This window comes from Lepisosteus platostomus, chromosome 1, assembly GCF_059453375.1.
Source record: "Lepisosteus platostomus isolate fLepPlt1 chromosome 1, fLepPlt1.hap1, whole genome shotgun sequence".
Classification (NCBI taxonomy): Eukaryota; Metazoa; Chordata; class Actinopteri; order Semionotiformes; family Lepisosteidae; genus Lepisosteus; species Lepisosteus platostomus.
In genome coordinates, this window is record NC_142611.1 from 6,376,963 (window position 1) to 6,397,218 (window position 20,256).

At 37.2% G+C, this 20,256-nt stretch overlaps 2 protein-coding genes and 2 pseudogenes across 3 annotated transcripts; 2 read left to right on the top strand and 2 right to left on the bottom strand.

Annotated features, from left to right (window-relative positions):
- Nucleotides 1-2,787: 2,787 nt before the first annotated feature.
- On the bottom strand, nt 2,788-2,899 carry LOC148677584 (U2 spliceosomal RNA; annotated as a pseudogene).
- A 584-nt stretch (nt 2,900-3,483) lies between these two features.
- LOC148677585 (uncharacterized) lies at nt 3,484-8,070 on the top strand. 2 transcript variants are annotated; one of them, XM_088597066.1, is made up of 9 exons: nt 3,484-3,529; nt 3,816-3,886; nt 4,018-4,035; nt 4,289-4,414; nt 5,090-5,230; nt 5,732-5,803; nt 7,075-7,140; nt 7,383-7,433; nt 7,835-8,070. In XM_088597066.1, the coding sequence occupies exons 2-9, from the start codon at nt 3,836-3,838 to the stop codon at nt 7,841-7,843; spliced, it is 534 nt and encodes a 177-aa protein (XP_088453192.1). In that variant the 5' UTR covers nt 3,484-3,529; nt 3,816-3,835; the 3' UTR covers nt 7,844-8,070. The 2 variants fall into 2 exon arrangements, with proteins under 2 accessions (XP_088453192.1, XP_088453263.1); XM_088597137.1 differs by having other exon boundaries at nt 3,820-3,886.
- Nucleotides 8,071-12,591: 4,521 nt separating this feature from the next.
- LOC148677586 (U2 spliceosomal RNA) lies at nt 12,592-12,703 on the bottom strand (annotated as a pseudogene).
- A 567-nt stretch (nt 12,704-13,270) lies between these two features.
- LOC148677587 (uncharacterized) lies at nt 13,271-18,455 on the top strand. Its single transcript, XM_088597254.1, has 9 exons — nt 13,271-13,333; nt 13,624-13,690; nt 13,822-13,839; nt 14,094-14,219; nt 14,894-15,034; nt 15,536-15,607; nt 16,866-16,931; nt 17,174-17,224; nt 17,886-18,455. The coding sequence occupies exons 2-7, from the start codon at nt 13,640-13,642 to the stop codon at nt 16,923-16,925; spliced, it is 468 nt and encodes a 155-aa protein (XP_088453380.1). The 5' UTR covers nt 13,271-13,333; nt 13,624-13,639; the 3' UTR covers nt 16,926-16,931; nt 17,174-17,224; nt 17,886-18,455.
- The last annotated feature ends 1,801 nt before the right edge of the window (nt 18,456-20,256 follow it).

The following is a 20,256-nucleotide window of genomic DNA, read 5'->3' on the forward strand; positions in this document are numbered from 1 at the left end:
AGAGTAATAAAGCCAATTCATAGATGGTGATTATTAGGAGGCCATGATTGGTAAGGGCCAATGGGAAATTTGGCCAGGACGCCAGGGTTACACAATATGTTACACCCTTACTCTTCTCAAGAAACGCCCTGGGATTTTTAATCCACAGAGAGTCAGGACCTCGGTTTTACGTCTCATCTGAAAGACGGCGCCTGTTTACAGTATAGTGTCCCCGTCACTATACTGGGACATTAGGACCCACATGGACCGCAGGGTGAGCGCCCCCTGCTGCCCCCACTAACACCTCTTCCAGCTGCAACCTTAGTTTTTCCCAGGAGGTCTCCCATCCAGGTACTGACCAGGCTCACACCTGCTGAGCTTCAGTGGGTTGCCAGTTGTGAGTTGCAGGGTGATATGGCTACTGGCCATTAAAAGTCTGTGCGATGCATTGGCTGGGAATCGAACCCGGATCAACTGCTTGGAAGGCAGCTATGCTCACCACTATACAACCACCAAGGAAAGAGCAACTGTATTTACTGAGATGAAGTCATATTTTTTTATATCCCTACACGTAATCAGAGGGCTAAATTTTGTTTGATATGATCTAAAAAAATGATTAGAGAAGTATTGTTCACTTGATTTTTGGTTTATTTTTCAATTATTTCAACTGTATTTTGTCCTCGCTTATTTTTGATCAATGTCATGTTTTTTTTCAGGTTAAAGAGCAAAAAAAGACATAGAAAATAGAAAATGAGAATATTATTTCTCATTTCACCTCTGACGGCCACGACCACTCTAATCTCTCCGTCTGTGTTCTCAAAGACGGTTTTCCGAACTCATACATCACAAAGACCACCGAAACCAAAATTATTCTGCAGCTAGGATCACACATTCTCCCTTCTCTTAACGACAGACTACTGTTCTTTTAAATTTTCTTAATTCATTGGAAGTTTCATTTCACACCTCTCTGCACCCATTCTGACTTCACACCTCTTGATTGGCCTCTCTTTCTGTCCCCTGCTCCCACCTCTAACTCCTCCTCTGTCCCAACCTTTGTTCTCCTGCTACTTTACCTTTGCCTACTGTCCTGTCTCTCTCACACCTGAAGAAGGCTCCACGGCCGAAACGTTGTGTTCTCTTTCTTCTTTTTTTCAGCATGGAATAAACCTATTACTTGTTCCTTTGCAGCCTACGCATGCTGACGCAGCTACCCACCTGAAGTACTATTTATATATATATATTAGTTTAAAAATAAAACGTCGCTTCATCTACTTTCTAATAATTCTGTCTCAATACTAAGAAGCTGCAGTAGAAACAAATAAATAATAAGGAAAAACATGGTATTTACGGTAGTAATATCTTTGCAGAAGCTTGCATACTCCATTGAGTTAGTTATCTGGTGTATATTTCAAATGCATATTGCAGAAGCGCCCCTCTTGAGACCACAGACCACAGCCTAACCTGTCATCATTCATGTTCTTAGTCATACCAACGTTATTCATCTCAAGAGATTATACAGCTTCCCTCTCAGGCAATCTGACCAAGAACCTCTAATAAAGTCATCTTTTATCTCCATCTGCTTTCCATGAACATCAGACCACAGTTCACAGATTCAGGAAGAGGGAAGCTCACATTTCAAGGGTTCTAGATCTTTGTGGTGAAAAAGAGCAGGGAGGAAATCTTGGGGTTTAATACATCATTTGTGAATTGGCAATTATTATTATTTTGGACAGTGCCACTGAATGTTATGGAAACACACCTATTTTTGGACACAAATATGATGAAAACTGTATAAAATGAAAATCACAGGCCACAATTCACTTCTTCAAAAACATCCAATAGTAAATACAGAAAATCATATTTGTCTGATTTTGTAACTTTTAAAACTGTTAAAATAAGTAATTTTTAGATTAACCAATATTACCTATTGTAGTAGTTCAAACAAGTAAAGTTTTATTCCATGCTGAAAAGAGAAGAAAACACAACGTTTCAACTGTGAAGCCTTCCTCAGGTGGGTGCTTACACACGAAGAAGGCTCCACAGTTGAAACGTTATATTTTGTTTCTTCTCTTTTCAGCATGGAATAAACCTATTACCTGTTACCTATTGTACTTTCAAATTTACTGCAGGTTTACAGATTTTTAATACTTTAGGTACCATCTTGGGTAAAAAATGGACAAGATGGACTCCGTGATTTATTACATGAGAAACATCGCTGCATATGATCCATTTGATGTCACACATATTCGTCCACAGCTATCCTCCATTATCGGAAAGCCCAGTTACATGAGTAGAAGGGGCAGTTCAGAAGAGGGTGAATTTAGAAGTTTAGCCAGGGTGTCTGCTTTGGAAGATAGAGGGAAATCGGAGCACTAGAAGAAAACCCATATGAGCACAGAGAGGACCAAAGTCCAGACACAGATGCCTGAAACTGGAATCAAGTCTCTGGAGCTCCGAGGCAAGAACAATATCATCCACACTCAGCGTAGATAAATTAGCGGATTGTTCTGGCCTATTTCATTCTCTCCTCTAATGTCTCCTCCCTGCCCGCTTGATTTTATTTCAGACAATCCAGGCTGAACCTGAAGCCTTTCAGTACACTATCCTTCTGAAAGAAAAAAACAAGCACTGTCCAAAAGGGAGAAATGGCTCCTTTAGGACATTCCGGTTGCTTTCTTCCTATACAGCCTTATTGCATCAGCTTGCAAGGCAGTGTACAGTGTGCCACGAATGGGAACACTGGTTCATCACCAGGCACATGCATGTAGGGAGCAATTCAGAGATGCCTGGTAGATAGATAGACAGACAGATAGATAGATAAGACTCTATTAATCCAGTAGGGAAATTGAGTAAGCCTACCAAGCATTAAACTGATAAGAACAGAAACTACAATTGATCTGAGCCATAGGCCAGAAGGTAACCCTGATATTACATATTGGGGATGGGGGAAGAAACTGGAGCAAAATCCCACATTTCCATGGGAATAACATACAAACTTCACACACAAAAGGCATTTAAATAATATATTTAACTCAGTCCTCAAGAGCTGTGAGTCAATAATGCAAACTGCAGGGCCATCATGACACCCAGAGTACAATACATGGTAACATTATAATTATATGCTTAAGACTATGTACTGAAGTATTTACCAACACATGACAATGGGAAATGTGAGTACCCAACTTGCATCCTTCCAAAATTGCCAAACACAGATATATGAACCTGAAAAATAGCATTATCATGGCTTAAAATGGACTTAAAGCAAGGACTGATGTCACACGAAACGTCAATTTTTATAATCCTTAATCACTATTACACATTTCTGTAATGATATTTTCAATATTTTCTCAAATTTTTAAAAGGATGTGGTTGTGATAATTATTATGTGACAAATCTTATGAATCATGTTAGAATCCTTAACTCTGATTGGGTAAAAATCAATAGAAAGCTAATGACAATTCTTTAAAAAGGTGAGGTTCACAACAAATTTACAGGACAGAAACCCATCAGCATTCCTGACTGTATCAAAGAAACACATCCACACAAAAAGGTAGGTTTTGTTAAATATTGTTTTTATAGTTCTTTTTTAATAACTTCTGAGTAGGTTTAATGTACAGATGAAACAAATATACTGTACATTATATTATCATAATGTTTGCTCTGATCTATATAATACTTTAAAATGCATAAATATTGCAAACTTTCAGGCTTTTAGTCTTTATTGATTAACTTAAGCAAAGTAACACATTTTTAGATTAAACCTTAACATTTTGGGAAAACAGTATAAACAGACAGATTAACATGCTATTTAACTGCAATCTTTTTTTCTTTCTCAGCCAGGACTCAGGCTGAAAGAATGAAGCTTGTACTGTTTTCAGTAATGCTCTGCTTCTTAGCCCTCTTTCCGGTGAGTATGTTATTTCAGTAACATCTCTCACTTACAGAAAAACTATTTGATAGTCTTTTTGTGTCACCCTACATTGTCTTGTCCCTCTTCTGTTTCAAGCTAATTACAAGTCTATCCTTTTCATCATACAGGTTGGAACTGAATCAAAGGTAAGGGTGTTTTTACTTGACATACTGTACTAGCTTTTCCAATATAAGTTTTTTTTCTTCCATGATTTGTCATGGCAGGGAATATCAAGTCACCTGACAGACAGACATTTCCTAATAATCACAACTGTGTTACCATTTGTTTTTTTTTTCCCTGTTAATTAAAATGTATTAAAAGCATTGTTCTAACTGGATATTTACTTTAAAAAGGGGAGGATTTGAAATGGGCTGCTAATGATCTTTTTTGTATAAAAAGGTGAAACTGCTTGTTGGCCTTAATGGAGGGCTGGTAAATGGACTTAATCCAGGGCTGGTTGTAAATGGTCTGACTCCAGCTTTACTGAATGGTGGTGGATTAACTCTACAACCACAGATTGCTCAGGTAAGCATTTTGCTCCCTGTGACTTTATGTCTCCTGGTTGGTGATAAGTTATACCTAAATCAATATATTTGAATTAATGCTATTATGCGATGATACATATTCTGATGACAATCAGATATTCAGACAGGAGTAGGTTTTTAGAGTAGGTTTATTGCATTGTACAAATAAAAGCCTGAAGGAAAAAAATACATTTTCAGATTACTCAAGGTATAAATGAGGTGAAAATATATTTTGGGATGTTTCACACAAATGTTCTTCTTCAGCATGTAAAAAAAGAGAGAAACCCATCTAACACACTAAAAAGCAGAAAGGTGTTCCTTTTAAAATACATATATATAGTACAGTACGTCTGTTTCACTGTTGAAATTTAGATATGTCACAGCAGTGTGACTTAATAAGTGCAGAACAGTTGGTGGTGGCTGCTAACGTTGACTTTCTGTAGAGAATAGACAGTAATAGAAGTCTGTTCAGATGGTTATGACCCCTCAGCCTTATAAAGTGCAAAAGCTAGTTAATATCCATTCCCTGAAGCCATGGCAACTGTGTGCTGTTAATACCCACCACAAACGTGAAGGGCGTTCTTCGTAAGATATCCACTCTATTGATACATTTTAGGGAACGACAGGAGGCTGTACAGGTGTACAGATGATTTTCTAATGTACGTTTCTTATCTAGGTGGTTCCTGGTGTTCCATCATTTTTGATGCAACAACCAGGACTCCCTGTGAATCCGTTTGGCCTGCCCTTCTCCCCTGGTCTGGCAATGCAGCCTGGCATTCCTCAGATTCAGGGACAGTTACCTCCACCTCCCAATGGGGTAAGGCCTACTGAACTGGAGTCTCGGAATGTGTTATTAAGTTATACTTAAATACAATGTATTTTAATCCATACTATTATGTGATAAAGAACTGCAGTTTCAAAGCCAGGACAGGGACAACACCAGGTAGCAGGGCTTGGAGGGATTAACAGTAAACGGATTGAAAAAAGACAATCACCTTTTCAAGGACACTTTATTACCCAGTAGCGCTTCTGCATTACTATATGTTAGAGTGTGTGCTCATTGTAAGTTTGATGTATTGTGGAATATATACGTTTATTTTGTTTAAAGAAATTAAATTAAGGTTTGCATTAAGGTTCTTTCACTTGCCATCCCAGCAAATGTGTTGAGGAAGGAACTGTGCAAATAGTGACTCCTTATACTTTTAATAATATTTTGTGTTTTTATATCCGTTCACATTTTCAAATTTTGTAATGAAAATGATCTTAGAAGAACAATGCAAGCTTTCACAAAGCATCCCATTTTTTGTTCCCTTGACAGGGCCTGATGTACTATGTTGCACTTTCTCAAACAGCCCAGAATGGAATGAACCCTCTGCAACAGCCAATCCTGGTATGGTGACTCCAGTGTTTAATACATTATAAAAGCTTCACCCCAACGGTTGTGTTAGTTGAGATAGCTTGGGATTCACAGAAGTGTTCAGGAACCAATAAACCTGAAGAAATTATCACGGAGAGAAAGGGGCAAAAATTCAAGTACTATCAGGAATACACAGGTCCGATAGCTCTTCTCTGCTTTAAATCACAATGTCCTTGATGTACAGTATGAAGTGCTTTGCAAAACAGATCACAGTATGTAATTTCCTTTTTAATGACACCAAACATATGGATGACACTTATAAAACAATGAAGCAAACTTTGTATGTTATTTACAGTATCTGTGAAATGGTAATACGGTATTGTAATGTTTTCTGGGAGTGAAGAACTTGCTTTTGAAGTCATAGTGCAGTTGCTGTGCTGATTTGGTTTGAAGAGAAACTAGTTTGATGTCTTTTGAGTCAATAAACAAACCTAGATCCTTACTATTATTACATTAACTATTGCAACTGTTTTGTAGAAGTGCACATACAGTATATGAACTGTATGTAACATATAAAAATGTATTATCCCTATTACAATGAAAGAAATAATGTGTATTAATAAATACAAACTAAAAGAATTAATTTTTGTTATACAGGTAAAATGCTTAATTCGAGGGCTGTAGCATATCTTTAGAAGTAGAGGAGCATGATTGGAGCACAGCTTGAGTCCTATAGTCCAGACATCTCCACCTGGGAGTCTGGGCTAAGTCATTAGCAGGCTGAGATTCTCCAACTAGCTTAACGCTCACAGGTCTGTGCATGAAGCTTGCCGTAACCCCTGTGACCTGCCAGAGGCCTTTCAGCAAACAGTGATGTCAAGAGTGTTGTTACTCATCCAATCAAAGCTACTGTAACTTCAGACCAGATTTTTGGTAGAATCACAAAAACATTCCAGATGATTCTCGGCCCTCTTATGTTGCTTTGGGAGTGGTAAAGATTAAATCAATTGAGTTATTGTTTTTTGGGATGTGCAAGAGACAAGTACAAAATGAGAAACGCAGTTGCCGATACCCAAATTTAAAGATAAGTATATAAAGTATGTATGAAGCAAGTAATAATCATAACAGGTAAGAAGACAGAGCTACACCTTTTACTGTCTTCTATCAACACCAGTGCCAACTAGTGGGATTTCAGGAGGAAAACAGGACTGCTATACCACACAAGTGTAGTATTTTCAAACCCCAAAACTGGATGTCAAACTCTGCAGACATTTCAATAATATCCTACTTGCAATGTTCATCAGGGAGGACCAGTCCCTCCTGGGAATGTTCCACAGCAGCAAGCAGCTGGAGGTTTGCAACGAGCCCAGGTATGAATGTACCTTACTGAGTTTTATAAACAATACATATCACAAGCAAAGGTTAAAGGAAATTGCTCAATATATGAGATTTAATTACATTTTCATGTATTTTTATCCTGCTTACAAAAATGCCGTATCTGATATCTTTAAATATTAAGAAAAAGGCAATTCATGGCCAACATCCAACTCTTTGAAAATTTCACAAAAAGGTAATCAAGATGTATAGTAAAATAATATTTTGTTCTTTCCAGCGCTCTATTGATGAAAAGGCCGATGCAGAACAGTCAGCTGCAGAAACGCAGGTATGTTTTTAGACATTTTTTTGCTTTGCAAACAACCCTCTTAACTCTGCTACAGTCTTCTAAATCTTATTGACATAAAAACAGATAATTATGTGTGTCATCATAGTTGTTCACATAAGCACTGCTGTATTTCATTGGTCAAAACACATTCTTAGTAGCTTAATCAAGTAGCACAGCAAATTGTTAAATTGTTTAATTTCATCCTGTACCTTTCCTTAAGTAAAATTGATGGTATTATTGGGATTCATTAATCCCATTAATCATTAAGTCCCAAAACCACAGACACCAAAGTCAAGTACAGAATTTACAGTACATGAAGTAGTTCTACAGGTGATTGTTTTTTAAGGCCAAATCTTATTGCTCGTTTGCTAGTGAATGTTTTTTGTGTTTAATGTTTCCAGCCTCTGTAGGTACTGCATGAATCATCATGATGGCACGCCAGGATACTGCAGCATTAAGTGATACTAAAAAGAATATTCATGGCAATTTAAATGTTACTTAATATGTCTAATTACTACTGTTTTAAGATTAGAAAAATAAAATTCTGTTCTTATGTTGAAGATACAGACTAACAGTTTCTGTGCTTGATGTCCATCTATTTTAAAATGATTGATGAATAAATATGTTAATATCACAATTTCTGTTTCATGTGTCTTTTCAACTGGTACATTCCTTTGATTTCAAAATTACATAAACGTATTATTTTTTATAAATTACTTTTTATATTTAGTAATTTATAATTATACCTAATTCTACTGTTGCTATCAGATGTACAAGGATATTGTCAGGTATCATAAAAAAAATTGTGGAATTTCATTGACTGAAAGTGGACCATATAAAATTGAAACCTACCGAAAGCTTAATTTTTTTACAAACTGGAACACATGTACTGTACTTATTTAGAGGTTAAAAAAATTAAGGTATTATACAATTTGTGATATCTCTTACTAAACCTTTGTGAATTCTGAATTTAAACTTAAAAATGAGCTACATATTACTTTAAAGAAGAAACTCCTAAGGGTACTAATAGAGACGTGAGAGTTAAATACATTAGCTGCAAGTAGCCATTGAGAACGTTATTAACGTACTGTAGACTGCTGCCTGTTCTAGCAATTACGTTGATTAAGCCAATCATTTGTTAATGACACTGGGGTGATGCAAAGACTTTTCAACAGCCTGGATTGAATGGGTTTTAGCATGAACGTTCCTCTTTTAATTAGAAGTCTGAAGACAGAAGGGGTGTGAAAAACAAGGCATGGATCAGAGCGAAGGAGAGATGCGAAAAAATTGGGTTACCAAGGCTTCAGAGGAGTGTATAATGGAGAACATGATGACCGTGAACTAAATGTACCCATCTAAGAATCTTAGAAAGGGAATAACACAAAAATCAATTTATACTCTCTACAGCAAGATTAAGGACAATCAACATATACAGAACAAATGATACAGTAGCTCTACGAAACAAAGTGATTGTTTTTGTGATACCAGGTAGATTTAATAAAAAGGTAAGCTCAATTGTTTCTTAACAGTTCCACATCAAATCGTCTCATCAATTGCATCAATGAAAAGAACTATGTCTGGGATGCTCATATAACAGATAAGCCTGAAAACCCCTGGTCAGATGAGAAAGCCACCAGAAATACCCTTTTTAAGGTATCTAAGCAATAGAGTGATGAGAGTCAGTGTTACAGCCAGTTGGAACGATGTTTCAGTTCCAGGAAGACAATGGTGGGAGAATAAAAACAGGGTCTCAGTAGGGGGTCTGCAACTCATTTCGAAGTTGGGCCTAGTGCCTCAAGGATTTTGCTCTTGGGTAAATGATAGTGGAGGTAGTTTTAGGTTGGGGTTAGGGTTATGCAGCAGTGAAAAAAGTAAATACATTCAAACATAACCACATAACCTGTGGGTGGCGCAGTGGAACAGTGGCATTGCAATCCTGAGGTGCTGGCACGTGGGGTGTTATCTATGGGGAGTTTGTATATGCCCCCCATGTTCACATCGGTTTCCTCACACATTGTTATATTAAAGTAATTTGTTTGCTCTAAACTCTATGTTAACCTTTTTCTCCATTTTCTGTTTTTTTTTTTTATCTGGCTGTTTCTCAAAACCACAGCAGTGTCACTGAGTGGCTACCATATTGGTAGGATCACTAAGTCAGGAGAACCTAAACCCACAATTTCATTTTAGGAAATAATAATAATAATAATTGCTTACACTTATATAGCGCTTTTCTGGACACTCCACTCAAAGCGCTTTACAGCTAACTCCCCTCCACCACCACCAATGTGCAGCCCCACCTGGATGATGCGACGGCAGCCATAGTGCACCAGAACGCTCACCACACATCAGCTATCAGTGGGGAAGAGAGCAGAGTAATGAAGCCAATTCATAGAGGGGGATTATTAGGAGGCCATGATTGGTAAGGGCCAATGGGAAATTTGGCCAGGACGCCAGGGTTACACAATATGTTACACCCTTACTCTTCTCAAGAAACGCCCTGAGATTTTTAATCCACAGAGAGTCAGGACCTCGGTTTTACGTCTCATCTGAAAGACGGCGCCTGTTTACAGTATAGTGTCCCCGTCACTATACTGGGACATTAGGACCCACATGGACCGCAGGGTGAGCGCCCCCTGCTGCCCCCACTAACACCTCTTCCAGCAGCAACCTTAGTTTTTCCCAGGAGGTCTCTCATCCAGGTACTGACCAGGCTCAAACCTGCTGAGCTTCAGTGGGTTGCCAATTGTGAGTTGCAGGGTGATATGGCTGCTGGCCATTAAAAGTCTGTGCGATGCATTGGCTGGGAATCGAACCCGGGTCAACTGCTTGGAAGGCAGCTATGCTCACCACTATACAACCACCAAGGAAAGAGCAACTGTATTTACTGAGATGTAGTCATATTTTTTTTATATCCCTACACGTAATCAGAGGGCTAAATTTTGTTTGATATGATCTAAAAAAAATGATTAGAGAAGTATTGTTCACTTGATTTTTGGTTTAGTTTTCAATTATTTCAACTGTATTTTGTCCTCGCTTATTTTTGATCAATGTCATGTTTTTTTTCAGGTTAAAGAGCAAAAAAAGACATAGAAAATAGAAAATGAGAATATTATTTCTCATTTCACCTCTGACGGCCACGACCACTCTAATCTCTCCGTCTGTGTTCTCAAAGACGGTTTTCCGAACTCATACATCAGAAAGACGACCGAAACCAAAATTATTCTGCAGCTAGGATCACACATTCTCCCTTCTTTTAACGACAGACTACTGTTCTTTTAAATTTTCTCCATTCATTGGAAGTTTCATTTCACACCTCTCTGCACCCATTCTGACTTCACACCTCTTGATTGGCCTCTCTTTCTGTCCCCTGCTCCCACCTCTCACTCCTCCTCCGTCCCAACCTTTGTTCTCCCGCTACTTTACCTTTGCCTACTGCCCTGTCTCTCTCACACCTGAAGAAGGCTCCACGGCCGAAACGTTGTGTTCTCTTTCTTCTTTTTTTCAGCATGGAATAAACCTATTACTTGTTCCTTTGCAGCCTACGCATGCTGACGCAGCTACCCACCTGAAGTACTATTTATATATATATATTAGTTTAAAAATAAAATGTCGCTTCATCTACTTTCTAATAATTCTGTCTCAATACTAAGAAGCTGCAGTAGAAACAAATAAATAATAAGGAAAAACATGGTATTTACGGTAGTAATATCTTTGCAGAAGCTTGCATACTCCATTGAGTTAGTTATCTGGTGTATATTTCGAATGCATATTGCAGAAGCGCCCCTCTTGAGACCACAGACCACAGCCTAACCTGTCATCATTCATGTTCTTAGTCATACCAACGTTATTCATCTCAAGAGATTATACAGCTTCCCTCTCAGGCAATCTGACCAAGAACCTCTAATAAAGTCATCTTTTATCTCCATCTGCTTTCCATGAACATCAGACCACAGTTCACAGATTCAGGAAGAGGGAAGCTCACATTTCAAGGGTTCTAGATCTTTGTGGTGAAAAAGTGCAGGGAGGAAATCTTGGGGTTTAATACATCATTTGTGAATTGGCAATTATTATTATTTTGGACAGTGCCACTGAATGTTATGGAAACACACCTATTTTTGGACACAAATATGATGAAAACTGTATAAAATGAAAATCACAGGCCACAATTCACTTCTTCAAAAACATCCAATAGTAAATACAGAAAATCATATTTGTCTGATTTTGTAACTTTTAAAACTGTTAAAATAAGTAATTTTTAGATTAACCAATATTACCTATTGTAGTAGTTCAAACAAGTAAAGTTTTATTCCATGCTGAAAAGAGAAGAAAACACAACGTTTCAACTGTGAAGCCTTCCTCAGGTGGGTGCTTACACACGAAGAAGGCTCCACCGTTGAAACGTTATATTTTGTTTCTTCTCTTTTCAGCATTGAATAAACCTATTACCTGTTACCTATTGTACTTTCAAATTTACTGCAGGTTTACAGATTTTTAATACTTTAGGTACCATCTTGGGTAAAAAATGGACAAGATGGACTCCGTGATTTATTACATGAGAAACATCGCTGCATATGATCCATTTGATGTCACACATATTCGTCCACAGCTATCCTCCATTATCGGAAAGCCCAGTTACATGAGTAGAAGGGGCAGTTCAGAAGAGGGTGAATTTAGAAGTTTAGCCAGGGTGTCTGCTTTGGGAGATAGAGGGAAATCGGAGCACTAGAAGAAAACCCATATGAGCACAGAGAGGACCAAAGTCCAGACACAGATGCCTGAAACTGGAATCAAGTCTCTGGAGCTCCGAGGCAAGAACAATATCATCCACACTCAGCGTAGATAAATTAGCGGATTGTTCTGGCCTATTTCATTCTGTCCTCTAACGTCTCCTCCCTGCCAGCTTGATTTTATTTCAGACAATCCAGGCTGAACCTGAAGCCTTTCAGTACACTATCCTTCTGAAAGAAAAAAACAAGCACTGTCCAAAAGGGAGAAATGGCTCCTTTAGGACATTCCGGTTGCTTTCTTCCTATACAGCCTTATTGCATCAGCTTGCAAGGCAGTGTACAGTGTGCCACGAATGGGAACACTGGTTCATCACCAGGCACATGCATGTAGGGAGCAATTCAGAGATGCCTGGTAGATAGATAGACAGACAGATAGATAGATAAGACTCTATTAATCCAGTAGGGAAATTGAGTAAGCCTATCAAGCATTAAACTGATAAGAACAGAAACTACAATTGATCTGAGCCATAGGCCAGAAGGTAACCCTGATATTACATATTGGGGATGGAGGAAGAAACTGGAGCAAAATCCCACATTTCCATGGGAATAACATACAAACTTCACACACAAAAGGCATTTAAATAATATATTTAACTCAGTCCTCAAGAGCTGTGAGTCAATAATGCAAACTGCAGGGCCATCATGACACCCAGAGTACAATACATGGTAACATTATAATTATATGCTTAAGACTATGTACTGAAGTATTTACCAACACATGACAATGGGAAATGTGAGTACCCAACTTGCATCCTTCCAAAATTGCCAAACACAGATATATGAACCTGAAAAATAGCATTATCATGGCTTAAAATGGACTTAAAGCAAGGACTGATGTCACACGAAACATCAATTTTTATAATCCTTAATCACTATTACACATTTCTGTAATGATATTTTCAATATTTTCTCAAATTTTTAAAAGGATGTGGTTGTGATAATTATTATGTGACAAATCTTATGAATCATGTTAGAATCCTTAACTCTGATTGGGTAAAAATCAATAGAAAGCTAATGACAATTCTTTAAAAAGGTGAGGTTCACAACAAATTTACAGGACAGAAACCCGTCAGCATTCCTGACTGTATCAAAGAAACACATCCACACAAAAAGGTAGGTTTTGTTAAATATTGTTTTTATAGTTCTTTTTTAATAACTTCTGAGTAGGTTTAATGTACAGATGAAACAAATATACTGTACATTATATTATCATAATGTTTGCTCTGATCTATATAATACTTTAAAATGCATACATATTGCAAACTTTCAGGCTTTTAGTCTTTATTGATTAACTTAAGCAAAGTAACACATTTTTAGATTAAACCTTAACATTTTGGGAAAACAGTATAAACAGACAGATTAACATGCTATTTAACTGCAATCTTTTTTTCTTTCTCAGCCAGGACTCAGGCTGAAAGAATGAAGCTTGTACTGTTTTCAGTAATGCTCTGCTTCTTAGCCCTCTTTCCGGTGAGTATGTTATTTCAGTAACATCTCTCACTTACAGAAAAACTATTTGATAGTCTTTTTGTGTCACCCTACATTGTCTTGTCCCTCTTCTGTTTCAAGCTAATTACAAGTCTATCCTTTTCATCATACAGGTTGGAACTGAATCAAAGGTAAGGGTGTTTTTACTTGACATACTGTACTAGCTTTTCCAATATAAGTTTTTTTTCTTCCATGATTTGTCATGGCAGGGAATATCAAGTCACCTGACAGACAGACATTTCCTAATAATCACAACTGTGTTACCATTTGTTTGTTTTTTTCCCTGTTAATTAACATTTATTAAAAGCATTGTTCTAACTGGATATTTACTTTAAAAAGGGGAGGATTTGAAATGGGCTGCTAATGATCTTTTTTGTATAAAAAGGTGAAACTGCTTGTTGGCCTTAATGGAGGGCTGGTAAATGGACTTAATCCAGGGCTGGTTGTAAATGGTCTGACTCCAGCTTTACTGAATGGTGGTGGATTAACTCTACAACCACAGATTGCTCAGGTAAGCATTTTGCTCCCTGTGACTTTATGTCTCCTGGTTGGTGATAAGTTATACCTAAATCAATATATTTGAATTAATGCTATTATGCGATGATACATATTCTGATGACAATCAGATATTCAGACAGGAGTAGGTTTTTAGAGTAGGTTTATTGCAGTGTACAAATAAAAGCCTGAAGGAAAAAAATACATTTTCAGATTACTCAAGGTATAAATGAGGAAAAAATATATTTTGGGATGTTTCACTCAAATGTTCTTCTTCAGCATGTAAAAAAAGATAGAAATCCATCTCACACACTAAAAAGCAGAAAGGTGTTCCTTTTAAAATACATACATATAGACAGTACGTCTCTTGCACTGTCGAAATTTAGATATGTCACAGCAGTGTGACTTAATAAGTGCAGAACAGTTGTTGGTGGCTGCTAACGTTGACTTTCTGTAGAGAATAGACAGTAATAGAAGTCTGTTCAGATGGTTCTGACGCCTCAGCCTTATAAAGTGCAAAAGCTAGTTAATATCCATTCCCTGAAGCCATGGCAACTGTGTGCTGTTAATACCCACCACAAACGTGAAGGGCGTTCTTCGTAAGATATCCACTCTATCGATACGTTTTAGGGAACGACAGGAGGCTGTACAGGTGTACAGGTGATTTTCTAATGTACGTTTCTTATCTAGGTGGTTCCTGGTGTTCCATCATTTTTGATGCAACAACCAGGACTCCCTGTGAATCCGTTTGGCCTGCCCTTCTCCCCTGGTCTGGCAATGCAGCCTGGCATTCCTCAGATTCAGGGACAGTTACCTCCACCTCCCAATGGGGTAAGGCCTACTGAACTGGAGTCTCGGAATGTGTTATTAAGTTGTACTTAAATACAATGTATTTTAATCCATACTATGATGTGATGAAGAACTGCAGTTTCAAAGCCAGGACAGGGACAACACCAGGTAGCAGGGCTTGGAGGGATTAACAGTAAACGGATTGAATAAAGACAATCACCTTTTCAAGGACACTTTATTACCCAGTAGCGCTTCTGCATTACTGTATGTTAGAGTGTGTGCTCATTGTAAGTTTGATGTATTGTGGAATATATACTTTTATTTTGTTTAAAGAAATTAAATTAAGGTTTGCATTAAGGTTCTTTCACTTGCCATCCCAGCAAATGTGTTGAGGAAGGAACTGTGCAAATAGTGACTCCTTATACTTTTAATAATATTTTGTGTTTTTATATCCGTTCACATTTTCAGATTTTGTAATGAAAATGATCTTAGAAGAACAATGCAAGCTTTCACACAGCATCCCATTTTTTGTTCCCTTGACAGGGCCTGATGTACTATGTTGCACTTCCTCAAACAGCCCAGAATGGAATGAACCCTCTGCAACAGCTAATCCTGGTATGGTGACTCCAGTGTTTAATACATTATAAAAGCTTCACCCCGACGGTTGTGTTAGCTGAGATAGCTTGGGATTCACAGAAGTGTTCAGGAACCAATAAAACTGAAGAAATTATCACGGAGAGAAAGGGGCAATAATTCAAGTACTATCAGGAATACACAGGTCCGATAGCTCTTCTCTGCTTTAAATCACAATGTCCTTGATGTACAGTATGAAGTGCTTTGCAAAACAGATCACAGTATGTAATTTCCTTTTTAATGACACCAAACATATGGATGACACTTATAAAACAATGAAGCAAACTTTGTATGTTATTTACAGTAACTGTGAAATGGTAATACGGTATTGTAATGCTTTCTGGGAGTGAAGAACTTGCTCTTGAAGTCATAGTGCAGTTGCTGTGCTGATTTGGTTTGAAGAGAAACTAGTTTGATGTCTTTTGAGTCAATAAACAAACCTAGATCCTTACTATTATTACATTAACTATTGCAACTGTTTTGTAGAAGTGCACATACAGTATATGAACTGTATGTAACATATAAAAATGTATTATCCCTATTACAATGAAAGAAATAATGTGTATTAATAAATACAAACTAAAAGAATTAAGGTAAAATGCTTAATTCGAGGGCTGTAGCATATCTTTAGAAGTAGAGGAGCATGATTGGAGCACAGCTTGAGTCCTATAGTCCAGACATCTCCACCTGGGAGTCTGGGCTAAGTCATTAGAAGGCTGAGATTCTCCAACTAGCTTAACGCTCACAGGTCTGTGCATGAAGCTTGCTGTAACCCCTGTGACCTGCCAGAGGCCTTTCAGCAAACAGTGATGTCAAGAGTGTTGTTACTCATCCAATCAAAACTACTGTAACTTCAGAGCAGATTTTTGGTAGAATCACAAAAACATTCCAGGTGATTCTTGGCCCTCTTATGTTGCTTTGGGAGTGGTAAAGATTAAATCAATTGAGTTATTGTTTTTTGGGATGTGCAAGAGACAAGTACAAAATGAGAAACGCAGTTGCCGATACCCAAATTTAAAGATAAGTATATAAAGTATGTATGAAGCAAGTAATAATCATAACAGGTAAGAAGACAGAGCTACACCTTTTACTGTCTTCTATCAACACCAGTGCCAACTAGTGGGATTTCAGGAGGAAAACAGGACTGCTATACCACACAAGTGTAGTATTTTCAAACCCAAAAACTGGATGTCACACTCTGCAGACATTTCAATAATATCCTACTTGCAATTTTCATCAGGGAGGACCAGTCCCTCCTGGAAATGTTCCACAGCAGCAAGCAGCTGGAGGTTTGCAATGAGCCCAGGTATGAATATACCTTACTGAGTTTTATAAACAATACATATCACAAGCAAAGGTTAAAGGAAATTGCTCAATATATTAGATTTAATTACATTTTCATGTATTTTTATCCTGCTTACAAAAATGCCTTATCTGATATCTTTAAATATTAAGAAAAAGGCAATTCATGGCCAACATCCAACTCTTTGAAAATTTCACAAAAAGGTAATCAAGATGTACAGTAAAGTAATATTTTGTTCTTTCCAGCGCTCTATTGATGAAAAGGCCGATGCAGAACAGTCAGCTGCAGAAACGCAGGTATGTTTTTAGACATTTTTTTGCTTTGCAAACAACCCTCTTTACTCTGCTACAGTCTTCTAAATCTTATTGACAAAAAAAACAGATAATTATGTGTGTCATCATAGTTGTTCACATAAGCACTGCTGTATTTCATTGGTCAAAACACATTCTTAGTAGCTTAATCAAGTAGCACAGCAAATTGTTAAATTGTTTAATTTCATCCTGTACTTTTCCTTAAGTAAAATTGATAGTATTATTGGGATTCACTAACCTGATAAATTCATTTTCAGTCTGCCTTAATAATGCTGTAACTCTAAATTACTGTTCATCTTCAAAAATCTAACATATATAGAGAAACATAATGTGCAAAAAATTGTCTATGACATCTGGAGACCAGCAGAATGAGTTGCCATTTAAAAGTCTTCTAGAACACCTTAATTTAATTGTAATTATAGGAATAACACAGAGATCACATTTTCCAACCCTGCATTTTTGGAACTGAGTGCACGAAATCAATTAATTTGTCTCTCTTTTTTAAATTTGCTAAGCTACCATATAAAAAAGTCAATTAAAGAGGGATATCGCACTTCACTCCCCTTCAGTACTTTCTGTGAATTAATCGTGCTCTGTCCTATTTCACATGATGTTCTGATGTTCTTCCATGATGCTTTGTTTCTAGATTTGAGTCGAGTGAAAGCCAACAGCGGCCGTTGTCGAAGACTGCTGAACTTGCTGAAACCCTGCAAACTGTAGATGAATGATGCCATAGACATAGATGTACATTAGATTAGTCTCTTTAGCCTATATAGTGTACTGTATACAGCATATTTTGATAAATCTGTCACATATTTCTGTTTTAGTGTGTTCTGTCTGGTATTTAATATTCAATCATTTCAACGATTCATTTAAAAAAAAAGGTATTTGACCTGTCAGACACCTTGGACAGGAGATCAGGCAATTGCCTGACTAGTATTTACTAATAATTCACAAATTAGATTCAGGTGATTCAATTTTACAAACTAATATTTCTTTATTCTTTCCCTAATAGCTAATCCTAAAACACATCTACTCAAGACAGTAGATATTGGGAAAATGTACTGTATGCTCCAAGCAGTAAAATTAAATTAATTAGTAATCAACAGTTTCCAAAAACGACTGCATAAAAAATACCAAAGCTCTTTTTTGTTCTATTGTTTGAAGTGCTTGTGCTGTCTTACAAAGTACTAAATAAACTTTGCTTGAGTACTTATCATCTGCTGCTGTAATATATCTGGAGTAAGAAAACAGGGCCAATATTAAGGGTATAACATTACAAATGATCTTTTCATTAATCAGATTTGAGGTATATTTTGCTACATGTCAGAAAAAAAAAACCTGTTTAATTTTAGCTTCTATGAATGTAATCTTTAACGTTCAGTTTCTAGGAGAGATTCCTCAGATTCCTGCAGCAATATCTTATTTTGACCAGAAACAAATCCAGTTACTGTATAAACCCTATGATGGCAAAAAAAGATGTTCAATATTACACAAAATTATGAAGAATAATAATAACAACATTTTTGTGCTTTACATACACGAGGCACGTTTTACTGGTCTTGTAATGAGACGCTAGATTTCCTTTTTATTGAACAATTGACCTTTCTTAGAGAAATGCGTGCCCAGGTGTTACAGTGACTAACAGTGAAAAGAGAAATACAGGCAGGTGATGAAAACGTCACAGCTACAACATATCATAATTAAGTCTCCATAATCACCAGAGGTTGATATGACATAAAAACATCACGTGTTTCAAAAAAGTATCGTAAATCCCTGAGGCCTTCACTTTCTTTCTTCTGCACAGCTTGACGTATCCTACTCATGTATAGACATATAGAAGGTCCTATAAATCTTTTTCAAAACACAAACTAAATATTTTAAAATTAAACTTTATTTAACATTTTTTTTCTTAACTACAACAAGTACATACATAATGACTGCGATCCTCAAACTGCACTCTTTGACAACATAATAAAGCCACATGTACAATATAAATGTAAGAAAGATGTAACATGTGGCCTCTTGAAGAGTGAGTGGTGTATGTATTGTACTGATGGCATCAGGTTATAGATTTCTGTCCATATGTGGTCCCTGTGAGAGCACAGCCCCACCACGACTACATTTCCCAGAAACCTCTGGGGGGGGGGGGAATGAATTGCTGCTCTCCGTCTCCTGACCACTTGCATGAAGACAATTTGTCAGGTGTCTTAGTGCTTCCTGAGTGAGCCAGTAGATGTCTACCATCTGAAGGCCAGACGGCACAACCTCTCTGTGTGCCAGCTGTGCTTTTAGCAAGATTAGTTTTGAAAATTATAAGTGGAAATGTCACACAGGTTGATAGGGCATTGCGTGTTTCAATTATTCTCGATATATGATCTGGATAAAATCATTTATAAAATCTGTTTCATTAGTGCCACTGTTCAACTGCATTTTTAGAAACCCCATCCTTACAGATGTGTTGATCAAACAGAGGAAGACCAAACATAAAACAAGTAGGATTTTTCCCAAACAAAAAGACCATTTATTACTTAAACAGGTCATTCTGAAGTACCCAGCCTTACAGTTTTTTTCAGCACCAACTGTACTGTATAAATGGGGTGTCCTAAATGGGTGAAGGAATTACTGACTTTCTTACAGCTATTCTGTAATGACTCTGCCAAAAATCTGCGGACTCAGTACATTTTTCCCCTGCTGAAAATATGTCTCACCTATGAAAACAGGAGATATTACTCACTGCAACTAAGTTGTAATTATGCAAAGGCACGACAAGATGTAGATGGTTTACCTAAATGAAGATAAAATGAGACCACAAAGACATCTGCTGGTGAAGTGGCTTCAGAAGTGTCTGATTCTTGTCATCATGGCTTACGTAACTTCTTGCTCCATTTAGTAAGAATGACTCATCATTCCGTTAATGTTTAGTAGAAAGTTTGTGTTCATGCAATACATCATTCAAAATATATTTAAGATGAAAAGATAAAAACAAACAAATAACTCACAGACAGCAGTCATCT